Source organism: Molossus molossus, unplaced genomic scaffold (assembly GCF_014108415.1).
Source record: "Molossus molossus isolate mMolMol1 unplaced genomic scaffold, mMolMol1.p scaffold_m16_p_10, whole genome shotgun sequence".
NCBI lineage: Eukaryota > Metazoa > Chordata > Mammalia > Chiroptera > Molossidae > Molossus > Molossus molossus.
The window spans coordinates 56,364,952-56,388,770 of record NW_023425345.1 but is presented as its reverse complement, the minus strand read 5'-3'; the positions used below and the strand labels follow the sequence as shown (position 1 = coordinate 56,388,770).

Genomic DNA, 23,819 nt, shown 5'->3' with positions numbered 1-23,819 from the left:
TGATGATGGAGGGGTTACAAGTTTCTTGACTTTTAGTTCTGGCTCTATTCACTCCCTGTCAGATGTTCTTCATTATTTCAAAGTTATATTTTAGGCTGAATAAGTAAATAATGCAAAAAAGAGAATAATTTGCAGAGAGAACTTTAGTCACAACTTACTATTTAGCTCAGTGCAGTCTTTATGGGATTATAGTTACTTCCGTTATTTATATTGAAGCATGTGCAGATCTGCCTTGGTCGGGAGGATTCTCTAGTGGGCAGTGATGCAATTACTTGAAAAATCCAAGTGGTGAAACTTGAATGTCTTGTCCTGTGAAGACACTGCTGTTATTATGCTACAATTTTCTCATTACTAGAATGACATAGTTTATACACACACACACACACACAAACACAATTTTTTAGGAGAACATAATAAAATATTGACCTTTTCTTTTAAATATTTGGGTAGCCGAAGGTTTGCTGCTATGATAGATAGTTTAACTATATGGCATTAAAATAGTCTGATGTATCCCCTGATGAATGACTTTCTAAATTATCATGTATATCATCTCCAATAAGTTGTAGTTTGTAAAATTACATTGTATTCTGATATAATTATCACTTTATATTAGAGCATCTTAATTCTTATATAAAGTGTGGTCATGGCTTCCAGGGATGTCATAATTCATCAAATGTTTTATTCCTCACATCTCATCTCCACATCCTTTCTGAACTATATACTCTAATTTTTATGTTTATATTGCCAAGTATGGTCTATTAAAACTAGAACTTGGGCGTGGTACCTAGAAAATGTTAGATGTTCCAATAAAATAATAATCTGATATCTAAGGAAAACTGGATAATTTTTATTAATATTTGAATATATTTTGGAATCTCTTAATATATGAGTTTGCACCAGGGAGGTAAGAAATTGAAATGCATTATGTTGTGTGTCAAGCTGGTCTCATATATCAAATGATTTTAGAGGACAGGGAGCAAGAACAAAAGTATTGGGAAATATGAGATAGAATTTCAAAGGCAGGAAGAAGCTTGATGGGAGAATAATTAAGAATGAATTAGTGGAGATTTATGGATAATGCAAGGCATGTTAAGGGGGGAGTGAACATGGTATTCATTGGATGGGGTTAAGAATTAAGATCGTTAAAAATACTAAAAGCAGAAAGTCTGGAAACAGACTGTTATTTTATGATGTATTGTACTGTAATATGAATATGCTGCCTAATGTATTCATCTATATTTTCTGACTTGTTGACCACTCTGTAATGTGATCAACATGTAAATAAGCATTTTAGCTTAGCAAGAGAAATTGCATTTTTTGGAGTGAGAAGTAATTTGACAGCCTCCTTGCAAAGTAGATACAATTGAAAACTGCTCACTTTCTGGATGAAATTTGTCGGTACTGGGTCAGTATTATCAGATAAGCTCAGAGATGATGATATTGATTTCCCTTTACTCTCTTTCCTGTGAGTTTATCATTCAGGATTGTTAAGAAGTTATTTATCCAATGCAAGCACAAATGACTAGAAAAATGGGAGGTGAAGACACCAGGTAGCCTCTGACAAGCACTGTTACCAACAACACTCTTGGATGGTGCTACACTGGGACCCTGCTCCTAGTAGGCTTTCAGCATCACTTACAGACATCGTATCTCATCCCATTTAACCTTATGTTTACTCCATTTTAGTATATGCCGTCCACAAACCCCTTCCCTAAACCAGAACTGGCGAAAAAATAAATTTTATATCAATAGGCAAATGTGGGTTCAGGACTTTGTGTTTCAGCTTAATTCTAAACATCTTTATGATCTCTAAACTATGGAGAGAATCTTCACAGTTTGCCATTGAACATTTAAAGCTTAAAAAAAATCAGTGAGAGTAGTAGATTGCCCTATACATATTAACATTTCTGGTTTATTGCTGATTGACAAATTGAGTTGGGTGGAGGAGGGCCCGAGCAGCTGGTATTTTACCTGCTTCTATCAAACTGTGGTTACTTATTTTCTTTTTTTCATTCTCCTTTTCAATCTATTATACTCTTTCTATCTTCTGGGTGGCTAGGTATTGACCCTTATAACTTTGGTGATCAATTTATGGAAGGATCCTCCCAGGGGCTCAAATGCTGAGAAATGAAATAGCACCAATAAAATGTAAATGGGTGAGAAAGAGAAAAAGCAAATTTTCAAGCTTATTTAAATGGGGCTCACTGTTTTAAGATTGCCTGGCATTGTAATACCTTCTCTAAGATTCACTAGTTATTTTACACTCCTATTAGATATTTTGTGAAGAAATAGTAAGCCCTGTGTTGTGTGTGTGCGCGCCAGAAATGCTTTGTTTAAATCAGATACCCTGGAGAAAAACTCGAGAGGAAAAACTGCTGAGTCTACTTAATTTAAAAATATATTTTTTTTGTCTCTCTCCTTTTTTCTTTCAATTTTCCTAGATGGCATTGCTTGTTGATTAAAAAGCTTCACAAAGTTGTTCTAGTGAGTCAGTCAAGACCACACTCCACTTTTTATTGCAGGGCAAATGGTAACCTCTCACGAAGTTTCTCTAACAAAGACTTTATCTTTCTCAGCTCTTAGCATTACTAGATGTGCAATTAAATGGTCACTACACCTTTATTATAGTTTTCATGGCCTGCTTTTTTTCCATTATTTTTCTTGTTTATGTACACCCCAGGAGTTATGGTCTCCATATGCTTGTTATGTAAGATAACTCTTAAAACCCAGCAGAGAGACGCTAGCTGGTGGGGAGAACAATCACCTCTTGTCTCCCACTTACCTTAGTTTTACACTCAAAGGTGAATTCAGCTTAGCAAATGTGTTTCTAAGCATCTTTCATCTATCAGGCAATATTTTTGTATAGTTCTTCAATAGCATGAAGGAAGATATCTACATATGTTGAGCCTGATCTTATCATTTAAGAGCTTTGAGCTATTGATATAGTACTTTTTAGATAAGATACCATAAGCAAAATATTTAGAAACAGAAGTGTAGTGAAATAAATATATGTTGAAACTAGGATTTTGTGTGGGGTGGCGGGGGTGGAAAGGAGGGATTCTTCCTGATGAATATAAACAAAAACAATTTCAAAGAAAATGGGAGTTTAATAATTTAAATAACTTTTAGTAAGCCATACAATTACATTGAATTTATGTCTTCTAATGTTATTCTTAGAGAAACCCCCAATATCTTGTTTCATGAGAGTCTGGGATATGTACAGTAGAAAATACAAATACGCCATTATTGCTGAAAGAATTACAGACATAAAACTGAGAATGCACATGCTTCCGGGCATGGCTCTTAAAACTGTCCTATGACGATGATATATTTCTAATGAGCAATTTTAATGTTTAATAGAAAACAGGGAAATTGACTTTGTGGGAGAAAAATCTGTCTCATCTAATTAGAATTGTGAAACATTCCATTTATGTTTGTTCATAGTGTTTTGTTTTGTTTGTCCCTTTTTTTAATCAGAAAATGTAGAAAGTTGGCAAGTAGGGAGTGTTGCCCCCAGGACTAAGAGCGTGTGAATGCTAACACCCTTTGTTTTCAGTGACTTCATGTAAAAGTTAACAGTTCTGTTAGGAAAGTCTGGAGTAAATCAGTACCTTTGCAAGAATCCATGTTCATATCTAATGGTCTCCATCAGCAAGTATTTAGAGTAGAGGAGATAAACAACCAATTACTTTTCATCTTGAACATTGACTCTTTTAACATATCTGGATTTGAGAGAAAAAAACTTCTGTTCTATCAATTCCAGAAATACATGAGAGATTTCATTTGACTTATGATAAAGAATATGAAAATAAATGTATTAATAAACCAAGTTTAATTAATGAAAAGTCAGATTATTTTAAAAGGTAGCCCATTACTCATTTCCCTGATTCTGATGTTCGTTCACATGTAATATACATCATACCAGATGTTGATAGAGTTCAGCCCATTCCATTGTCAGCAAATCTTTTGGTACTTTATTCCATTTTATTTTAGCTGTGCAAATTTCTTCCATATTCTTAAAATCCATTGCAGGCATTTCCAGTGACTAAAGAGATACCCATCAGTGATAGTTGAATGGATTGATTTCAAAGCTTCTTGTTGCCATCACAGAACTTGGCAGAGAGAGGACACATGGCAGCAATACATGTTTCTGGGAAACTTTTATGAGACCAGTGGGAACCATAAATATTTTGGTGGTTCCCCTTCACCTCGTCCTCTTTTACCTTCATGGCTGAACTGAATGCTGACATAATGACGGTATAAATATGCTGTTCCTCCTGATAGTCCGAGAGCTCACTAATAATATGAATGTTCAGCTGAGGTCATTATGGGTCAAATTTCCTCTTTTATTGGATGAAAATGTAGTTTATCACCGTATACTTGATAGCAGGTTATCAGCAGATTTTTCTTGATTCTCATTTCCTTTGAATCTGTGGAATCTCTTTAATTCATTAACAATACAGCTGTTGAATACTTAATTTTAGATAGTTAGCCATTCTTTTTTCTATTCTCATCCTCGCCTGCTTCCAAATGATTATAAATATGGTAGATGAGAAACAGAAAGCTTTTGTAAAAGTATTTAACAAGAGAATATGGGTACAGGGAAAGAAATGAAGAAAGCAAAACATCTTAGCCTTAGCCTGAAAATTCAGCTCTTCAAAATTAGAAGCTCCTTCTATATATCTATTGTTGATGATGATAAAACATTTCCTGAATTAAAAGTCACCTTTACGGAAATTTATGTATTTTTCCAACATTATGCTTTCCCTCTTTAGCTATTTTTATTGTCAGAGCATTAAAAACAGAAAATAGGAAGATATATTAGGTCAACATATGTGTAGTTCACAAAACCAACAAGTATGCGAGAAAGAGCAAGGCAGCAGTTTCTGCTGTGGTCACACATCATTTCCTTACTGTGAAATTTCAAGAAGAGAAAGGCTGGGGACTCGGATACAATGGAAGTAAAGGAAGCATGTATCTGGACATCAGCGTTTTAGTAAGAAAATGGATGGCAAGGTCAGAATGTATATAATAATGTCAGTAAAGGGAAATATATGAAGAAAACTTGCTCGTGAAAAGCAGGCAAAAAGGAAAGAAAACTTTGAAATGTTCACTCAAATTTTTTATTTTTTTCTTTATTGATTTTAGAGAGAGAGGAAGAGAGAGGGAGAGAGATAGAAATAGCAATGAGGGAGAACATTGACTGGCCGCCTCCTGCACGCCCCCCACGGGGATTCAGCCCACAACCTGGGCATGTGCCCTGACCAGGAATCGAATCAGCAACCTCTTGGTGCATGGGTCAATGCTCAACCACGAAGCCACACCAGCTGGGTTCACACAGACTTTTTAAAGAGTGCATTTGAAGCTTGCAATTTTTATAGTATGTTTTCTATATACTTCTGAATCTAATGGGTGATATGTCTCTGAGAGAGAAACATGGTTTTCCAGTTATTGGTCTCGTTTTATTTCTAGGGGCTTGAGAATAGGCCACTGTATACAGCTGGGAGCAGTGTGCACTTCCCACTCTAGAAGTGAAAGGCACTACACCTCCTAGTGGTGGCCTTGGATGCCCATTTTTGTTCAATAGAATATATAGATGTTCATAATAAATATGCAATTTTATATTGCTGACCAGGCAGCTGAATAAACTATTCAGAATAGGAGAGTTTCCATTAGATCCCATGCTTTCATTCTCAGGCTTCCTAACTCCCATTGTTATTTTCATGTCTTCAGGAAAGTTGAATAGGCCATCTTGCTGAATCTCCCAATATTACTCCCCAGTGCCCCCTGCCCCGCCCCCCACATACAATTTTGAAATATCCCCAGAGTTCCTAGTAAAATACTGCATGATCTGACCAAAACCACCTTTGTGAAGCTACTGGGTTGGGTAGCTTTTGTGAGTGGTCTCCTAGAATAGATATGAAAGTTAATTGTATCTGAAAATTGGAACCTTTGTTGGAATATGGTAAGTATCTCCTGATCATAGGCAGCAGTTAATTTCGCTCACTTTTTGGGTTGAAATCTCAGGTGATTATATTGCTACCCTGTGTTAAAATACAAAAATAAATAGAGTTTATAAGAAGAACTTTAGAAAGTATTTCTTTTTGATTCTTGAAAGAAACTTGATGCTTCCACAATATATGTGAAAGAAAGCATCAGATAGTTAATAATTTTACTCTGAAAGAGTAAGATCAATGGTTACATTACATGTCCCATGGTGCTCAGCAAGTGAGAATGTGTACTATTCCACCTGGCATTCCTACAAATCCCTCACAACTACAAGATACCACCTTTACAAACAATATTTTTATTGATACTTTTTCAATACGTATGTTTTGGTGTGTCATCCTATTTATTTTAACCAGTTCTTATTTATATATATATTAATACTATTCAGAAATAGCAAAAGTGGCTAAGGAAACAGTAAGTAGTAAAAACAATACTTTTATAACACAGTGTTTAAGTATATTGTTATGCCTAAAATTATTTGGCTGAATTTCCCAGGAAAAAATTGTAGTGACTTGGTTTAAGGTTCCTTTCTTTACCTTTAAACGGTGCACATGTGTGCCAACAGGAATAGTTCTTGTAAGTATGACTATTTTTAAAGTTATTAATGACCTTTTTGAATATTTATTTAAACTTATAAGGTCCACTGTCTTGTTGGAACATTGAGATTTATCTGGCAAGACTATTGGGATGATTCTGTTTTAATAAAATAGCTGTCCTTTCTCCAAATGTGTATAGTTTTGAGTCTAGGGGCTGATATTCTGAAAGGGAGTATTGACATGCAATGCCTTTCCAAAACTCTCTACATTTGCTTTTCATTATACTTTATGGTTAAGGGGCCTTCTGAATTTGATGGATTGTATTTGCTTAATTAACTACATCAGTAGCATATTGGAAGGAAGCCTTTAAGATGGTAAATATATGCCATACAGCAAATAAAACTAGTTTCCACCACTCCAGAGTTGTTGCTCATTTTAGTGGGCATTGTGTGCACTTCCAAAAGCCCATCAGCTGTTTTATTATTGAGTCCTTTTTACTCATCAGTTGACTTTATGTTTTAGCCAGCTGGTTTACCTTATTTTCCCTTGCTCAATACCACAATAAAGACTTCTCTTGGCTTATTGCCCCCTCAAATATACTGCATGGCTAATACTTCTCTATGTATCAATTTTTTCCTAGATATCTGGAAAAAACAACGATGCCAATGGGGATTCTGGCAAGAGAAATTCTAAAACAGACCTCAGTGTTTTAAATGTTTGGAGCCAACTTGAGGAATTTTAGCTCCATGCTCACTATATCTTATGTTATTTTTTATTATTTAAATGTTCCTCATTCTATCTGGAAGACAATCTAACCCAAGCAACCAAACATTTTGCAAGCTGTCAGTATAAATTATTTCTTCTCTAAGGTTCAAGGGGATTTCTCAGCTAGGTGACTAGGAGACTAACATACCAATGGAAATTCTTGAGGTCTAATGTGAAAAATTGATAATACTCAGTGTGTTTTCAGGATGGATTAAAAAGAAAAATAATTAAGAGTATCACTCTTTACTTATGTTTCTAACCATTATAGGTTAACATGGATCTGATTTACTCTGTTATCTTAACAATTAGAAACTGTAAAAAAAGTATTTAAACAATCAAAAGCAGCCCAGGTCTGCAATCCCTGGGAGAAGGACAATCAACGGGGAGCCCTGTTATTGTACCAGCTGACTTCCTAGAGGCAATATCCAGATTACAGATTAGGGATGGAGAATCCAACTAGACTCAAGCAGTTTTGCTGAGTTTAAGAGACTGAAATCAAAGTTAAGGAAAGCTCAAGCCCTAAAATTAAAAGACTTGAAGAATAAACAGAGCCTCAGTAACATGTGGTTACAAAGCAAATGGTCCAACTCACACAATTGTAGCCCCAGAAGAAAGGGGGCAGGCAGACGCATGTTTTGAGAAATAATTGTCAGAAATTCCTCAAATTAAAGAAATAAAAAAGCCAATGATCACAAAACAGAAGAAATATAACAAAAATCAAGTTGCTAAAAATGACTAATACAGAGAAAATCTTAACAGAAGATGAATAAGGTAGCCATAATGCATAAAGGAGCAAAGATCAGAATTATAACAGAATTATCCTAAGAAACCTTGCTTGCAGCCCTGGCCAGGTGGCTCATTTCGCCAGGTGGCTTAGAATCAAACCCACAACCCATACACCAAAGGGTTGTGGGTTTGATTTTAAGTCTTGGCACAAATCTAGGTTGTGGGTTCGATCCCTGGTTGGAGTGTGTTCCGGGGGGTCAACCAATCAATATTTCTCTCTCATCTCTCTCTCTCTCTCTCTTTTCCTCTCTCCCCCTTCCTCTCTATCTAAAATCAATTAAAAAATATCCTCAGGTGAAGATTAAAAAAAATAAATAAATAACCATGCTAGCAAAAAACAATAGAGTGGCATCTTTAACGTACTGAATAAGGAAAGTTGATAACTTAGAATTCTATCCTTAGAAAGAATTTCTTTCAAAAAGAGATGAAGTAAGTTCTTTCAAACAAACAAAAGCTGGGCCAGTTAATCACCAGCAAATCAGCAATAAAATAAATTAGTTATAGGAGGTTGCTCAGGGAGAAGACAAATGACATCAGATTAAAATTTGCATCAACACAGAGGGAAGAAGACCACTAGAAATATAAAGTATGTGGATAAACATAAAATGCATTTTGAAACATTTTCTTTAAAGGGTAATTGAGAGTTTAGAACAAAATAATAATGTGCTATTTTAATGTATATTGAAGAAAATGTATAAAATAATAACACAAAAATGTGATGGAGATATGAAAATAAAAGATTGTGAGGCTTGTACATTGTATATAAAGTAGGTTCATATTATTTGAAGGTATACTGTGATAAGTTAGTGGTTTATGTGGTAAATCCTAAAAATATTAAGACAGCATTATATGTAATTAAAACAATATTAGATATAAGATGGAACTATAAAAAAATTTAATTGCTCCAAAGAATGCAGGAAAGGGGAAAAAGAATAAATAGCAAATAGTAAACTAAGGGTAGTATGGTCATTTTAAACCAATCATATCAATAATTACATTAGTTTGAAATTAAACTAATTTCAAAGAGAGTGTCAAAGAGAATAAGCGTGTGGGATGAAACGTATCACCTACAGGAAATGACTTTTACTATAAAGACACAGGTTAAAAGTGAAAGATGGAAAAGTTATACCAATTACTAATCTATCAAAATATCACACAAAGTAGACTTTAGAATAGAAATGTTTAAAAATATAACAAAAGGTTATTTTTATTATGTGTGCTAAAAGAGTCAATTTATGTCCCTGGCTTAGTAGTTAGAGCATCGGCCCATGGACGAAAGAGTCACGGCTTCGATGCCAGTCAAGGGCACATACCTCAGCTGCATTTCAGTTCCCGGCCCTGGTCAGGGTTGTGTGGGAGGCAACCAGTCGATGCGTCTCTCTCACATCGATGTTTCTCTTTCTCTCTCTCTCTCTCACTCCCCCCTCACCCTTTATCTGAAGATAAAAATATCCTCAGATGAGGATTAAAAAAAAATAAAAAGTCAATTCATAAGATGAAATAATAATCCTAAATGTGTAGGAAGCCAGTGATAAAGCTGTAAAACATATAAAGCAAAAACTGACCATATCATAAACCAAAGAACTTATGTACATGACCAATGGACATGGACAACAGTGTGGGAAAAGGCAGGAGGGGGGCGAGAGTGGGGAGGAGGGGGTCAGTGGGGGAAAAATGAGGAACATCTGTAATACATTCAACAATAAAGATTAAAAAAAAAAGACAATGTTAAGATAACAGAAGGGTGGCAAGAATGGTGAGGGGTCTGCGATTTGACCCTGTTTACAAGTTAACAAGTTAACTTGGATTATTTTCTTGGGTTCTGGCTGAAGACATTAGACTCCTCTACTAGAGACAAGGAGCAGTTCCTTATTCACAGCACTGTGACAGCTCTCGGCATACAGTAAATCCTCCATAATAAATTCACTTGTTTTTGTTGCTCTTGGTGACGGCTGTTATTTCATAGAATTAGTCAGCAGTGACAACTATTTTCAATGATCTTGTCTAACAGCAAAAAGCATTTCAAAGTGAAAGGACATCTTATTGAACATGAACACTCTTTTCAATATGATTATATCAGGAATCACAGTGTGTTTTGCTCCAGCATATATTTCTGAAATACCAATGAGCTCATTTGTCGTTGGCAAATAGAATTATGTTAGTATAATGTAGAAGTTGTGTAGCTGTAATATGTGCTTTTTTCTGGCCAAGGTTGGCAGAATAGTCAGAGGAAAATTGTTGCCGTGGTTGGGAAAAGAAGCCTTCAGCTTTGATACTATGTAATCAACAGGTACCCCTTAGACTGAGTTTTCAGAAAAATTTTAAAATGAGTACCCATATCTGAGGATTCCTTGCCAAAGGGGCATACTCCTTGTCTCACGAGGCTCTTACATAGTTGCAGATTGTGCTGTCCTCTGTGAAATCTATTGGCAAGCCTTTTGGCTCAGAGTTGGCCTTCTGACTGGATTTCCCCCCAAAATTCTAATTAAAATATTGCCAGCATTTCTATTCATTTTTTTTTTAGATAGAGTGGAAGGGAGGGAGGGAGGGAGAAAGAGAGAGAGAGAGAGAAACATTGATGTGAGAGAGGCATTGATTAGTTGCTTCCCGCCTGAGCCCCTACCACGGCCCAGGATCGAACCTGTAACCCAAGTACATGTCCTTGACCAGGAATCAAAGGTGAGAACCTTCAGTAGAAGGGCTGATGCTCTAACCACTGAACAACACCAGCCAGGGATCTGTTCAATTTTTTAAAAACTCTGAGCTGAGCTGCTTGCTTGGGTGGTCCAAATTATTTTCTGAGGTACCAAGATTATTTTTGCTGTTGATCTGCTCACAAAGTTGCATATGTTTTGAATGGTCTTCCCAGAACCAATTTTCCCCCAAAGCCCTATTAGTTTATGTATGCCATTTTGTTTGCAATGTGAGGCCTACAGAATGCATATATCTTCCCGTGTAGTCTAACTCCATTCTAGGAATTTGAACATCTCTGGATCTGTAATATCGTATAGTCTTTGGAATGGATAGTGTGTTAAATGGCTTGTAAATTATAAAGTAACTTATTTTCTCGGGGTTATCATGTCATTTCTTTACCACCAGTGAGATATCACCCCTTTACTAACAAGTACATAATTTTGGAGCTGAAAATAGTAGGCACAAAAATCATTTCTTTAACTGTAGAGACATATTTTCTATAGGAATGTATGAGTCTCATAATTGCTACCATTTATTGAACACATACTAAATGTTCACCCATTTTTTTAGGAACTTCACTTGCAGTATTACTAATTCTTAAAATATTTGATAAACATAACATAGATTTTTCTAAAGAAAATAAAGGGAAAAAAAGGGGTAAATCTGTGTCTTACAGAATTTTTAAACAAAAATATGAGGAATATGAAATCAAATCAATTCCTGATATTAGTTAGAAATTGTTAATGAAATCTCAACACTGTCACATAACTATATTTACTGAACAATAGGGCAATTTCTCTGTGTACCCATTATCAAGTGTACCTACTTTGAAGACAATTATGCATATGTGTCAAAAGTTTTTTTCAAAACTTACCCCTTGCTTTTATTGCCAATTCTGACATACTTTTATTAGAGACGAAATACAATCTTATTATAATAAAATACTTTTATGGCCCTGGCCAGTTTGGCTCAGTGGTAGAGTGTCAGTCAACCCATGGACCAATGAGTCACAGGTTCGAAAGGGCATGTACCTCGGTTGCAGTTTGTCCTGGCCCTTGTCAGGGCCATGCGGGAGGCAACCAGTGGATATGTCCCTCTCATGTCGATGTTTCTCTCTCTCTCCCTTTCTCCCTCTATCTCCCTCCCACTCTATCTGCAGATAAATGGAAAAATATCCTTGGATGAGGATTAAAAAATATAAAATAAAATACTTTTATGGACAGGAGCTGCATTGTACATATTCATTGAGTATACATTTGGATACTTTTTAGAAACTTAGGATTTTAAGTTGTATTGAATAAACTTGAGTAATTATGTGGTTATAAATTATTTCTAAGATGGTTTTTAAAATGACTCTTTCGATTATACAGGCTCTTCCACTTTCTAACTGCATGCTTTTGGTCAAATGAGTCAAATGAGTTGGAGTTACCCTTTCTATAAGGTGGAGAAAATAAATGTGCCTGTTCTTGAGTCATCCATTGATTAAATAGGATAATGCAAAAAGTGCTTAGCCAGTAACTGCTATGTATTACATTCTATATATATGTATTAGCTACCAATATTGTTATCATTACTAAATTTAGACACAGTGATATCTCTGTATCTAGTGACCTGTTCTCTCTATTTACTATATTTTCATAACCTGAGCAGGCGTGGTCTGCTGAATGATTTAGCAGCTTCAGCTAGTTGCACTATTGCACGAGTTTAACCTGATTTCATGGGATAAAACAGAATGAACACCGTGGTTCATGGCTGTCAGATGTGAAAAATAGCTGGAAATCAGACAAACAGCTTCATTACTGAGATTGTTTCCGGGCTAAAAGTTCTTCCAACAGCTGTTTGTTTTGGCCATTAATCGTGTCCAATTTTCTTTTCTTTTTCTTTTTTTTAAGCTGGGGGAAATACGATTTTCTTAAAAAAAAAAGAATGTAGGCTGGTTATTTCTGAAGTCAGGAAGAACGCCTGTCCTTCCACTGTTGTGGTCTTTTGGCTGTTTTGACAATTGGACTGAAGGACTTTTCCTTTTGTTTTTCTCCTCTTTTTCAGTCTCAGTGCTCAGACTCAGACTGCTGTAGTGAGAAGAAAAAGTAAAGCTAGGGGTTCTTTATCCTAAAGAAGGATCTTTCTAGCAGTTACCTTTAAGAAAAGTTTACTCCCCAAAGGAGTATTTAATATTACATAGACAGTGAGTCACGAGAGAGAGAGAGAGAGAGAGAGAGAGAGAGAGAGAGAGAGAGAGAGGAGAGAGAGAGAATGAGAATGAATTTGAGCCAGCAAGAAAGAAAGATACTTAACTGAAGATGAAGGGAAGTTGTGTTGCCTCTTCCTGAAAGTTATATTATTAGTACTTTTTTTTTTTTAATCATGATGACTGCTAGTTTTGTTTAAAGTATTTGTTCTGGAAATAGTAAAGTTGGAGTCTACCAGACTGAGGTTAGAAGCATTTTCTTTGGCAGCAAGAAGATACTTTTATAGAAGCCATGCCTGTACTTGGGGTTGCCTCAAAACTGAGGCAGCCAGCTGTTGGGTCAAAGCCTGTTCACGCTGCTCTTCCGATACCAAATCTTGGCACTACTGGGTCACAGCACTATTCTTCAAGACCTTTGGAACTTACTGCAAGGGAGAGCTCAATGCTTTCTTATCAGCTCACATTCAAATCAACCTGTGAATTTGGAGAGAAGAATCCCCTCCAGGGGAAAGCTAAGGAGACAGAAGACAGCAAGGTTAGTGGCTGGAGGTTACCTGTAAATTTATGCAACTAAAATGCAAATTTCCTTTTACGTGCAATATAAAGCATGTTGTGAAATGGTGTCTAGCAGAGGAAAGTAAGAAAGTAACTAGTTGGTATAGCTGAAAAGCTGAATATTTAGCCTATGTAAATCTGTACTTATAGTTTATAATTGTAAAAGCCTTGAACTGAATTCTCTGAATATGCGTAAGTTGTTATCACCTAGTACTACTCATGGATGAAATGCCTAGTTAGTCCTAGACATTGCTGTATTACTGATAACTGAACCAATCACAAATATGAAAAGAAGGGGACCTATTTCTCATGCATTTTATAATGTTAAAGGGGATTTATTTGTAAAAGTTCATAGAGATATCATCATTTTTCTCTAAATGTCATTTGCATCTTAAACACTTTCTATTTGAATCTGTGTATCCTAGACTGCTTAATTCATTGCAATATAGAAGAAAATGGAATATCATTTTTCTTGATACTGTACATTTGTCTGGATTTTCACTTGTAAATTGAAACCCTACTGTTTTACTTATTACTGACATATTTTTCAGTCATTTAATTTATACATTTTGTGAGTAGTAGCTCATACTCTTGGTTTTTAAGCCATGCTACAATCATTTTCTCCAGATGTTTCAGCGTAGTCTGGCCCTTCACCTGATGAACTTCAGGGGGATTCATTTGTACTTGGTAAACATCACTTTTTCATGCAGCTTTAACTATGATGTCAAGCTTTCCAAAGTAACAATTCTTACATCTGGTTTCTTAGGGAATGGTTTGATTTTGCTGTCCCACCAAAATGTAATTTAAAAATAACTGAAGGCTTTTATCCATTTTGAGATTATTCTTGTGTATGGTGTAAGCTGGTGGTCTAGTTTCATAGGCAGCAAAATCTCAGGCATCTCACGTAGTAGAATTTTCACTGATACATCGCCTAGGGTAAGAGAAACAAAGGAAAGAATAAACAAATGGGACTACATCTAACAAAACAGCTTCTGCACAGCAAAAGAAACCAGCATCAAAATGAAAAGGTAATCGACTCTATGGGAGAACATACTTGCCAGTAATACATCTGATAAGGGGTTAATTTCCAAAATATATAAAGTACTCACACAACTCAACAAAAGGAAGACAACCCAGTTAAGAAATGGGCATAGGACCTGAATAGACATGTTTCCAAAGAGGATATAGAAATGGCCAAGAGATATATGAAGAAATGCTCAACATCACTAATCAGAGAGATGCAACTTAAAATTACAATGAGGTATCACCTTATACCTGCCAGAATGACAACCATCAATAAATCAACAAACAAGTGCTGGTGAGGGTGTGCAAAAAAGGGAACTCTAGTACACTGCTGGTGGGAATGCAGACTGGTGCAACCACTATGGAAAACAGTGGGGGAGTTTCCTCAAAAAAATAAAAATGGAACTGCCATTTGACCCAGTGATCCCACTTCTAGGAATATATCCTAAGAAGTCTGAAACACCAATCAGAAATAATGTATGCACCTCTATGTTCATAGCAGCATTATTTATAATCACTAAGATCTACATAATGGAATACTATGCAGCCATAAAAAAGAAAGATCTATTACCCTTTGAGACAGCGTGGAGGGACCTGGAGAGTATTATGCTAAGGGAAATAAGCCAATTAGAGAAAGACAAATATCACATGGTCTTACTTATATGTGAAATCTAATGAGCAAAGTAAACTAACAAATAAAATAGAACCAGAGGCATGAAAACAGGAAAAAAGGAAAAAAGAAAAACACTTCATATAGATATCAATTCTACATCTTAATAAGAAAACCACCCCTTTTGTCTGAAGTGTTCATTCTATTTTCACCTGTTAAAATTCTCCAAGGTGCAGCCCCAACTACAACTTTCTTAATAAAATCTTTGCTAGCTACACCCTTCCTCCTTCCCTCTCCTGTGATCCGTTGTCTATAGTAATACTGCATATTTACCTATATTGTATTTTAATTATCTGGATAATTTATTTCTCATCCAACTAAATTGAACATATAGATAGCTGGACCTTATTCTGTGCTCCAGCTCTTTTTCCACAATGCTTTAGGCATAAGAATTTAATAGTAATTGACTGGATGAATACATGAATGAATGAGGTAATGGATGAACTAACAGTCGTTCTGAGAAAGACTTAAGTTCTTTAGTCCCATTGGATCAATAAAACATAGTGTTTGGAATGGATGATTTTTAAAGTACTTCTGGCTCTAAAATTATATTATTCCTTTGATGTTTTAAAAAAGCATTGCCAAATGTAAGAAAAATCAGAAAATAATTAATTATGGATTTATAGTTTTCAGTCCAATGTAAGTAATTCAGGGTAAAAGTAGGGAAGTGTAAATTATCAACAGAAGACTAAAATTATTTAACTGTATTCAAATAATTAAATGTGAACACAATATAACTCTGTTCTGTGTACCCACAATGACTTGTCTGGATTATATGGAAAGAATAGATAGACCCTTTTCACTGCTGACTTTGCTATTATTTCTGCAGGTTTAGTCAAACTTTCACTTTGATAACTGGCTTTGGCCTAACACTTGGCCACTGTAAGTACTATTTTCAATAGAATTTTGGTTGATATCTGGTTAGCAGACATATCAGTCACACATCTAATATCCCAATAAGACTCTGTGTGGCAAGCAGTGTTGTATTTATAGAGTTGTTTTTTTTTTGTTTTTGTTTTTACCATGCTACTTTTCATATTAAAGACTTTTTCAAACAAATGTAAAGATTGCCTGGTTAGCACTTCAAAATATTTTTATATGTGAAAAGTATATTTAAAGATATTTATAACTTTTGAAAAAATAGAACTGAAGAAAATAACAAAATGATCAGGTAGTTGTATTAGAGAAAATTAGATTTTGGCTGCAAATAGAAAACTCAGCCTAACAATAGCGTGAATAAGATAGGAGTTTATTTCTTTTTCAGGTAAAGGATGAGCAGAAGTAAGAGTCTGCGGTTGGTAGGGTGACTGCATGACGTTGTTAGGGAACCAGGCTCTCTGTTTTGTCCACCATCATCTGTTTGTGTAATCTCTCTCTCGGTCTTGAGTGGACAATTGAGTTCCATTCAATTAAAAAGACGTATCGTAGTTCATTAAGGATTCTTTCACACTCCATTGGCCTGTTTATAGTTTCAAGGCCTTATCTGGGCAATGAAAACTAGAAAATGTAGTTTTTATTCTAGGAAGCTAAATGTAGTTTTTATTCTATGTGCGCAGCTAAAAATTATAGGTTCTATTTCTAAGGAAAAAGAGACCGAGGGTAATATCCACAATAGATGGCGGTCATTAAAAAAACATTTATGTGGAATTCTCTGCTAGTCCTTGCACCAAACAGCCTCACAGTCTGGTTAGGGAGAATGAACCTATATATGTGTCAGACAAATGTATGATAGAAACCTTCTCCTATCCTTGTTTTTGATTAGTATAAATGCCATCATTCCAGTCATCTAATTTTAAATCCCAAGTTCAATATCTGGTAATACACATCACTACCTCACATCCCATAATTTCTAGAAATTGGAGATTTGTTTCTATTTTATAGCTTGGATTTATCACCCTTTACACATCTTCATGCTTTGGTTCTTATTGAGTTTTCTGTCAATTATTGCCATAATTCCAAACTGGTCTCTTCTCCTGGGTGCTTCACTATATCCCTCCAACACCCTCAGCATCCTGCTTAATGAAAAGACTTGAGTTACTTTTCACATTTTACAATTTCTTCATTCAAGCATTTTAGTCTCCCAATTATTATCAGCTCCTCTTCTATAATAGCAGCAACTGGCTGCTTCGTTCCAGATGCACCCTTCCTGGGTGTCCCGGAGTCTTCAGACTACTTAGTCTCACTGTGTCTATAACAAATTAATAACCTTAGTCCCAGATTCCATGTCACATACATTTGGAAAAACTACCACGATATCTGTGACTCATATTTTCTCTAGCTGTCTTGTTTGATTTCTAGCTTTTCTTGAATTTTCTAATGTCTCTCCTAATATGGTTTTATTTTTCCATTCTTCCTGGTCATTCACCCAAATGAGGGGAAGAGTCACTTTGCTTTGACATCGTACGTAATCTGGAGAGTAAGGTTAAGAAAGAGGGTACTACTTTGTCCAGGTTCAGCAAGTAACACACAATTCAGCATTGGACATCCCTGTTCATGAAGGTTCCTTGGCCACACCACTGCTGAGAACTTCTTTTCTGGTCTTCACTTTTCAGCCCCTGTCGTCCTTTCTGCTCCGTCTGCCACCTCCCTTCTACCTCTGTTCTCATTTCTAACTCTTTCCGGTGTTGGGCTCACCCAGTCCTCCCCTCTTGAATTACCTGTGCAAACTCAAGATTTTTTTCTACACATTATTCTAGAAAGCAGTTAAGTTTTTGAGCATTTACCAAGTACTTTATAGGAAAATTTTCATTTTATTCTCACATTTCAAGGAAGGCATTATTCCCACATTTACAGAGAAGTCAACTGAGGCTTATTATAGAGTAGGGGACAGTCCTAAAATCAGACATTTAACTAGTACCCAAATCCAGGATTTTTATTTAAGTTTGTCCCAACAAAGCCTTTTTTAAAAAATATATATTGTATTACACTCTCACAACTTAATTGCTGTATATACGTATATACATTTATTTAAAAAATTTTTTTAAGTATACCCTATCTTCTATATCTCTCTCACTCATTAAGACAGTTCAAAAGTCAAAGAAAAGAATAAACAAATTGTTATGGAAGTTAAAAGGAAGGGAAATGTATATCCAATTGAGGATAACTAAAGAAAATTCTTTAAAAAGCAGTGGCATTTATTTATTTACCTGGTAGTATGGATGTTTTCTTACTCTAGTAGTCAAGGATAACCAAGGTAGAGATTGTTTCTTACTGTTTTGTTTACACCTTGCTAACACTAATGCTTAGACAACCTAAGATACTGAAAAGCATTAAACTGAATATTTTTTAAAACATAGTGATAGACAAGCAAATATGTTGTATGAATAATATTTCTAATGAGGGGAGTTCTTTTGTAGGATTTTAAGTCTGACAAAAATTCTGTTTGGATGGAGCATTAAAAAAAAAAACCACCTTCATCAAGTAGCTGGAATTTAATGGGCAGATAGGACTCATATAGAAAGAAAAATGCACTCTTTTGAGCACAAGTTTGCATAGAAGAATACCCAGTGAGTAACCCATTATAATTTGAGCAGTTTGTGGAAATGAACATTTTTGGGTCAGATTATAGATGGGGGCCGACTTCATTATAGGAAGGTTCTTATGTAAGAATGAATTTAAAAATTATACTGTCAATGATATTTAGGACAAATCACAGCAGAGAGGTACTAATATTAACTACTGTATATAGAAGCTTGATATATATCAGGTACTGAGCTAAGTACTTTACAAAGTATCCCATTCAGTCCTCACAATAGCCGTGTGATCTAGGCACTGTTATTATTCCCATTGTACAGATGAAGAAACTGAGACCCAGAGTGGTGAAATGACTTACAGTGTCTCCCCATGCTAGAGTATGGTAGAATATGGATTCACACCAATGCTGTGTGGCTCCAAGACAATGTCACTCTTAACCAGTGACACTGCAACAATGAAGACTTCTGCTGGGTCAGGGGAAGAGAAGAAGAGAGCTACTGAGTGACTTGATTTCTACATATACTAGTAAATTTTGTTTTACATATTGAATTAACATTGCTAGCTGATTACAAATAAATCACTGGTATGCACAAGAGCCTAGAATTATCAGGAGAAGACAATTAAGTTGACACATAATCTCTATCGAATTGTTTGAGTAACAGAAATAAATAAAGGAAACCCCAAGATAGAAATAAAGAAACAGATGTCAATGGAGTGGAGGACTGGCTCTGGCCTCCAGCTGTTTCCTCCTTGGAGAAGACGTCCGATTGCTGAGGGCTGCTGACAGCCCTGCTGGCTTGCTCACGTGGTAGCATTTCCAGAGCTGGCCAGGCCGACTGCTGCATAGGTCAGCCCTCCGGTCCCTGGATGACCAGCCCGCGTTGCCTGTTTCTGCTGTGCTTGCACATTTACATATTTGTATTTAAAGAAACATGATTATGCCTTTTCTTACTTAGGGCTTATGCTCCAGGTTTCATGGTGAAAGTGTTAAAGGGTCGTCTGCATTGTTTTTGCCTTTGTGGTAGCAGGGTGCGAAGACTTGTTGCAATGATTCTTGAAATTTCCATGGTCTCGGCTGACAAAAGGCTAAGCTTTTCAGTGTCATTCCTGTACTTCCCTTGAGCAACAATTGGTAGAAATGTGGCATCCTAATGCTAGTCTCTGTTATTTTAGTTGGTGCTTTACAAAGTCTTTGAAGAATTATGTCTCACGCTTCATACTATGAAACTACCAAAAATTCTGGTGTAAATTATATAGGATTGAATGTTACTGAAAATCGCATACAAAATTTTTATTGTTCTTCGAGTGTCAATATTGTATGTATATTTGATGCCAGTTTGCCAAACACATTCTTCTTGTTTGCTTCCTTCCCTGTATATATCTTTCTTTCCTTTAATAAGAAGGAAGGCAAAATATATTATTTATGGAAACATGAAATTAATAGTTATGTCCCGAATTTGTAAGCAAAATAATTGCTCCATGGCTGAAATAATATCACATCTCTGACAATTACTCTCAGTCAGTCTTGAACTTAAATTATTAGGTGACATAATTAAAAAAACAAACAAGCAAGCAAGCAAGCAAACAAACAAACAAAAAAACCCATCAAAATAGGAGCTCAAAGATTTGAATTAAATCTCTGTTAGATCCTGAAAAAAAATAAGTCATTTAAGCTCTTTGAACTTCAACCTCTGTATCTGTAAAAAAAAATAAAATAAAATTAGGGTAACAGATTTCTTATAACACTTTTCTAAGGGTAACATTTTTTATTATCTGCTCTTTTTCTCTCCCCAATTTTGTCCTATCCATGATGACATTTCTCTTATTTTTCCTCAATTCCTTCCTCTACAGTGGATCCTGTGGAACAGGATTTTTTAAACTTGGTGCTAGTGACATTTTGGACCAGGTAATTCTGTGTTGTGGGGGCAGTAGTATTATAGAATATTTAGCAGCGTCCATGCCACTGCCTACTACATGCCAGTAGCATCCTTCATTTGTGACAACCAAAAATGTCTGCACAGGACCAGGAGGAAGGTGTCTGGGGGGTGGGGTGGGGGGGGGGGAGAAACATCTATAACAAAAATAAATTAGTAAAAATTGCAAAAAAGAAAATCTCCAGATGGGAAATGTATCTAGGTGGAGGGAAAAATCAAACCCAGTTGAAAAACACTGCTTTAAAATCAGCTCCCCAAAATGATCAGGTTTCTAATATTTAATAATAATAATGATAACAATTAGTAATATTCTTCACCCTGCTTCAGATGATCGCTGTCCTTCCAACTTCCTAGATACATTTCTTGAAAGAGTAGTTTGTATTCATTGCCACTATTCCAAGCTTTGCATTGGCCTTATTTTCCTTTTTTTTTTTTGGCTTGTTTTTCCTGATCTCTGACTTCTGTTTTCCTAGAGGTTACCAGTGGCTTTTGAGAAGACATCTCTTCTTGGTTAACATTTTATCTTTTGCTTTCATCCTGTTTGCAGCATTTGACATCTGCTGACCACAGTTCTCTTCTTAGAATGCGCCAGTATTTACTGGCAAAGTGAACTTGGCAAATCAGTTAATACTTAAGTATCTGTTTATTTGTCTATAAAATGAGGACAGTAGTATAAACTACCCCATAAAATTACTGTGAAGAGTAAATGAGATATTGCATATAAACTATATGCCAACAGAATGCCTAGTATATAATTAATGGTCAACATTTTTTACCTACTACAATGTTATAAAAGTATCTAATGGTTTACTACAAAGATTAATAATATTAAGATTTGGAAGTAGAGCAGAGGAGGCCATGATTAATTTTCTATATATGAGGAAATTAACATTTCAACCATGTTTTGAGGAATTAATTTGATTCAGCCCAATAAATATGATAAAAAGAATGTCTTAGATAGAATAGCATTTACCAAGGTATTTAATACTGTGCTGTGTTTAGAAAGCCACAGATTATTACATCCTAGCGTGTAGGATGTAATTGACTGAGACAGATGAAGTTGAGTTGAGGCGGAAGGAAGATGGGCATTAAGTGTCCAGGAGGGAGTTTGGACTTACTCTGTAGAAGATAAGGAGAGGATGTCAAAGTGACATGATTAAGCCTATATTTTAGAAAGAAAATGAAACATGGAAAGATTCAGTAAGGGAGAGAGTTCAAAACTATGGAAAAGAAGGAGGGTGTGATGGAGCAAAATGTTGACTAAAATACTAAGATGGAGCAATAGATGAGGGTTAAGTTTAGTAAATGAAGCTGTAGATGTTCATATTCACTCATTAAATATCAACGATCCACAAAATTCCAAGTCTTGAAGGATAACTGTATTTTTCTTCAAACGAAAACTTACAGTTTACTTGGAAATGATCATTTGTGAACTTGGCAGCAAGTAACCACTTAAACTAGTGATAATTCCTAAAACGTTGTGCGTACCCACCACATGCTAGATGCTATACTTAATTTATTATTATTCTAATTCAACATATGTAGAAACGGAGCTCAGATTGGTGCTAGGGTGGAGCAGGAATTTCAGCCTAGGTCAGTTTGACTCCTATGTCCTAAATGTTCATCTTCCTCTCTGGCTCTCTCTCACAGCAATTTATAAACCACAGTCAAAATCAATGTTATTCTTGTCTCTCTGTGTGGATACTGAGTCACATAATAAGAAAACCACAGGTTCCTGCCAGGATTACTGAATTAATCTTTGACAAATTTCTTTGAACTCTTCCTCTTCCCCAGTCCCCACAGTTGTTCCATTTTTGTTATAAGAAATGTTTTTCTTTGGATTCCTAGTCACTGGGGCCCATTGAGAAATTCAATATCTGTGGGAGAGTTCATTAGTTGGATACATGGCAGGATTTCCCCCGTGTTTTCCAGGTAATGGAATGATTTGTTAAAAAGTGTTGCAATTCTGCCTGGACATAAAATCACCCATGAGAGGGCAGTGGCTAAATTTTACCAGATTCCCCATAAAATGACATGATGCAGCCTCCATAAAAGAAAACAAATCCAAGCCAAACTAACAAAAACAACAGGCCGTCTCTTTTTCATGTATTTGGTATGGTAAAGGACTCTTTTGTAAAACCTGAAACCTGTGGTGGGCAGGTTTGTAACTGTCTATTATGAAATGTATTAGAGGACATAAACATGTCTTTGTGTCAGTTAAGGTAATACTAAATTCTGTAACAGACAGACTCAAGGTTTCAGTGGCTTACCACACTAGCAGTTTGGTTTTCATCTTTTAGCTGTTCCAGATAGTCAGGGGTTGACAAACTATGGCCCATAGGTCAGATCTGAGCTGGTGCCCTGTTTTATCAAGACAAGTTTTATTGGAACACGGCCTTGATGCTGGCTTGTGTGTTATCCATGGCTGCTTTTATGCTAAGGCAGCAGCGTGGAGTAGTTACAATAGAGGCTGTGTGGCCTGCAAAGACTCAAGTATTTATTATCTGACCCTTTATAGAAAAAGGGTGCTGATATATGCTTATGGTGACCCAGGAAACCAGGTTCCTTCCAGCTTGTGATTCTATCATCCTACCTCTCGCCAGCCATCAGTGAGAGAGAGAAAATGGAGAATTTTATAAGAGGTTTAGAAATTTCATACATCACATCTGCTCAGTTCTACTGGTCAGAAGTGAGTCCTACGAGGATACCTCAGTGCAAGAAGGACTAGGAGATATAGTTTAGCTGTGTGCCCAGAAATGAAGCGAAATGGTTTGGTGAACTTTAGCGAGCATTTAGTTAGCCAGAGACTGCCTGAGTAGTCAGATGTGGAAGATTAAGCAAAAATTGACCATATTAAAAATATTCTAAGGTGCCCAGAGTGTTTTCCAGATTGCCAAGAAGTTGTTCTGAATTGTAGGAATGTGTCTTTAAAAACAAAACATTGAATAATTGGAGGACCATATTTAGACTCAAGTTACTCAATGTATAGAAAGAAAATACCTTGTCGTAACCCAGCTTTTAAAATAGACCAGGGCAATCTACACAAAAGTATCATATAAAAAATTCACTGGGTCTCATGAGTCCTTCCGCTGCTCCCCTCCTCGTGATTTTGCTCACTTCCTCAATCTGCTGATCCAAACTAACATCCTGAAGCAACCCTCTCTTGGTCCTGTGCCCTTGTTTCT

General features: G+C 35.9%; 1 protein-coding gene across 3 annotated transcripts in view; it reads left to right on the top strand.

Moving 5' to 3' along the window:
• Window positions 1–12,735: 12,735 nt before the first annotated feature.
• The window catches only part of NAV3 (neuron navigator 3), a 332,922-nt gene continuing 321,838 nt past the window's right edge, over window positions 12,736–23,819 (top strand). For 2 of the 3 annotated variants that reach the window (XM_036251933.1, XM_036251932.1), the window contains exon 1: window positions 12,736–13,513. In XM_036251933.1, the coding sequence (XP_036107826.1) occupies window positions 13,271–13,513 (243 nt within the window). In that variant the 5' untranslated portion in view covers window positions 12,736–13,270. The remainder of the gene's footprint in view (window positions 13,514–23,819) is intronic. The other variant, XM_036251934.1, reaches the window with a different exon arrangement.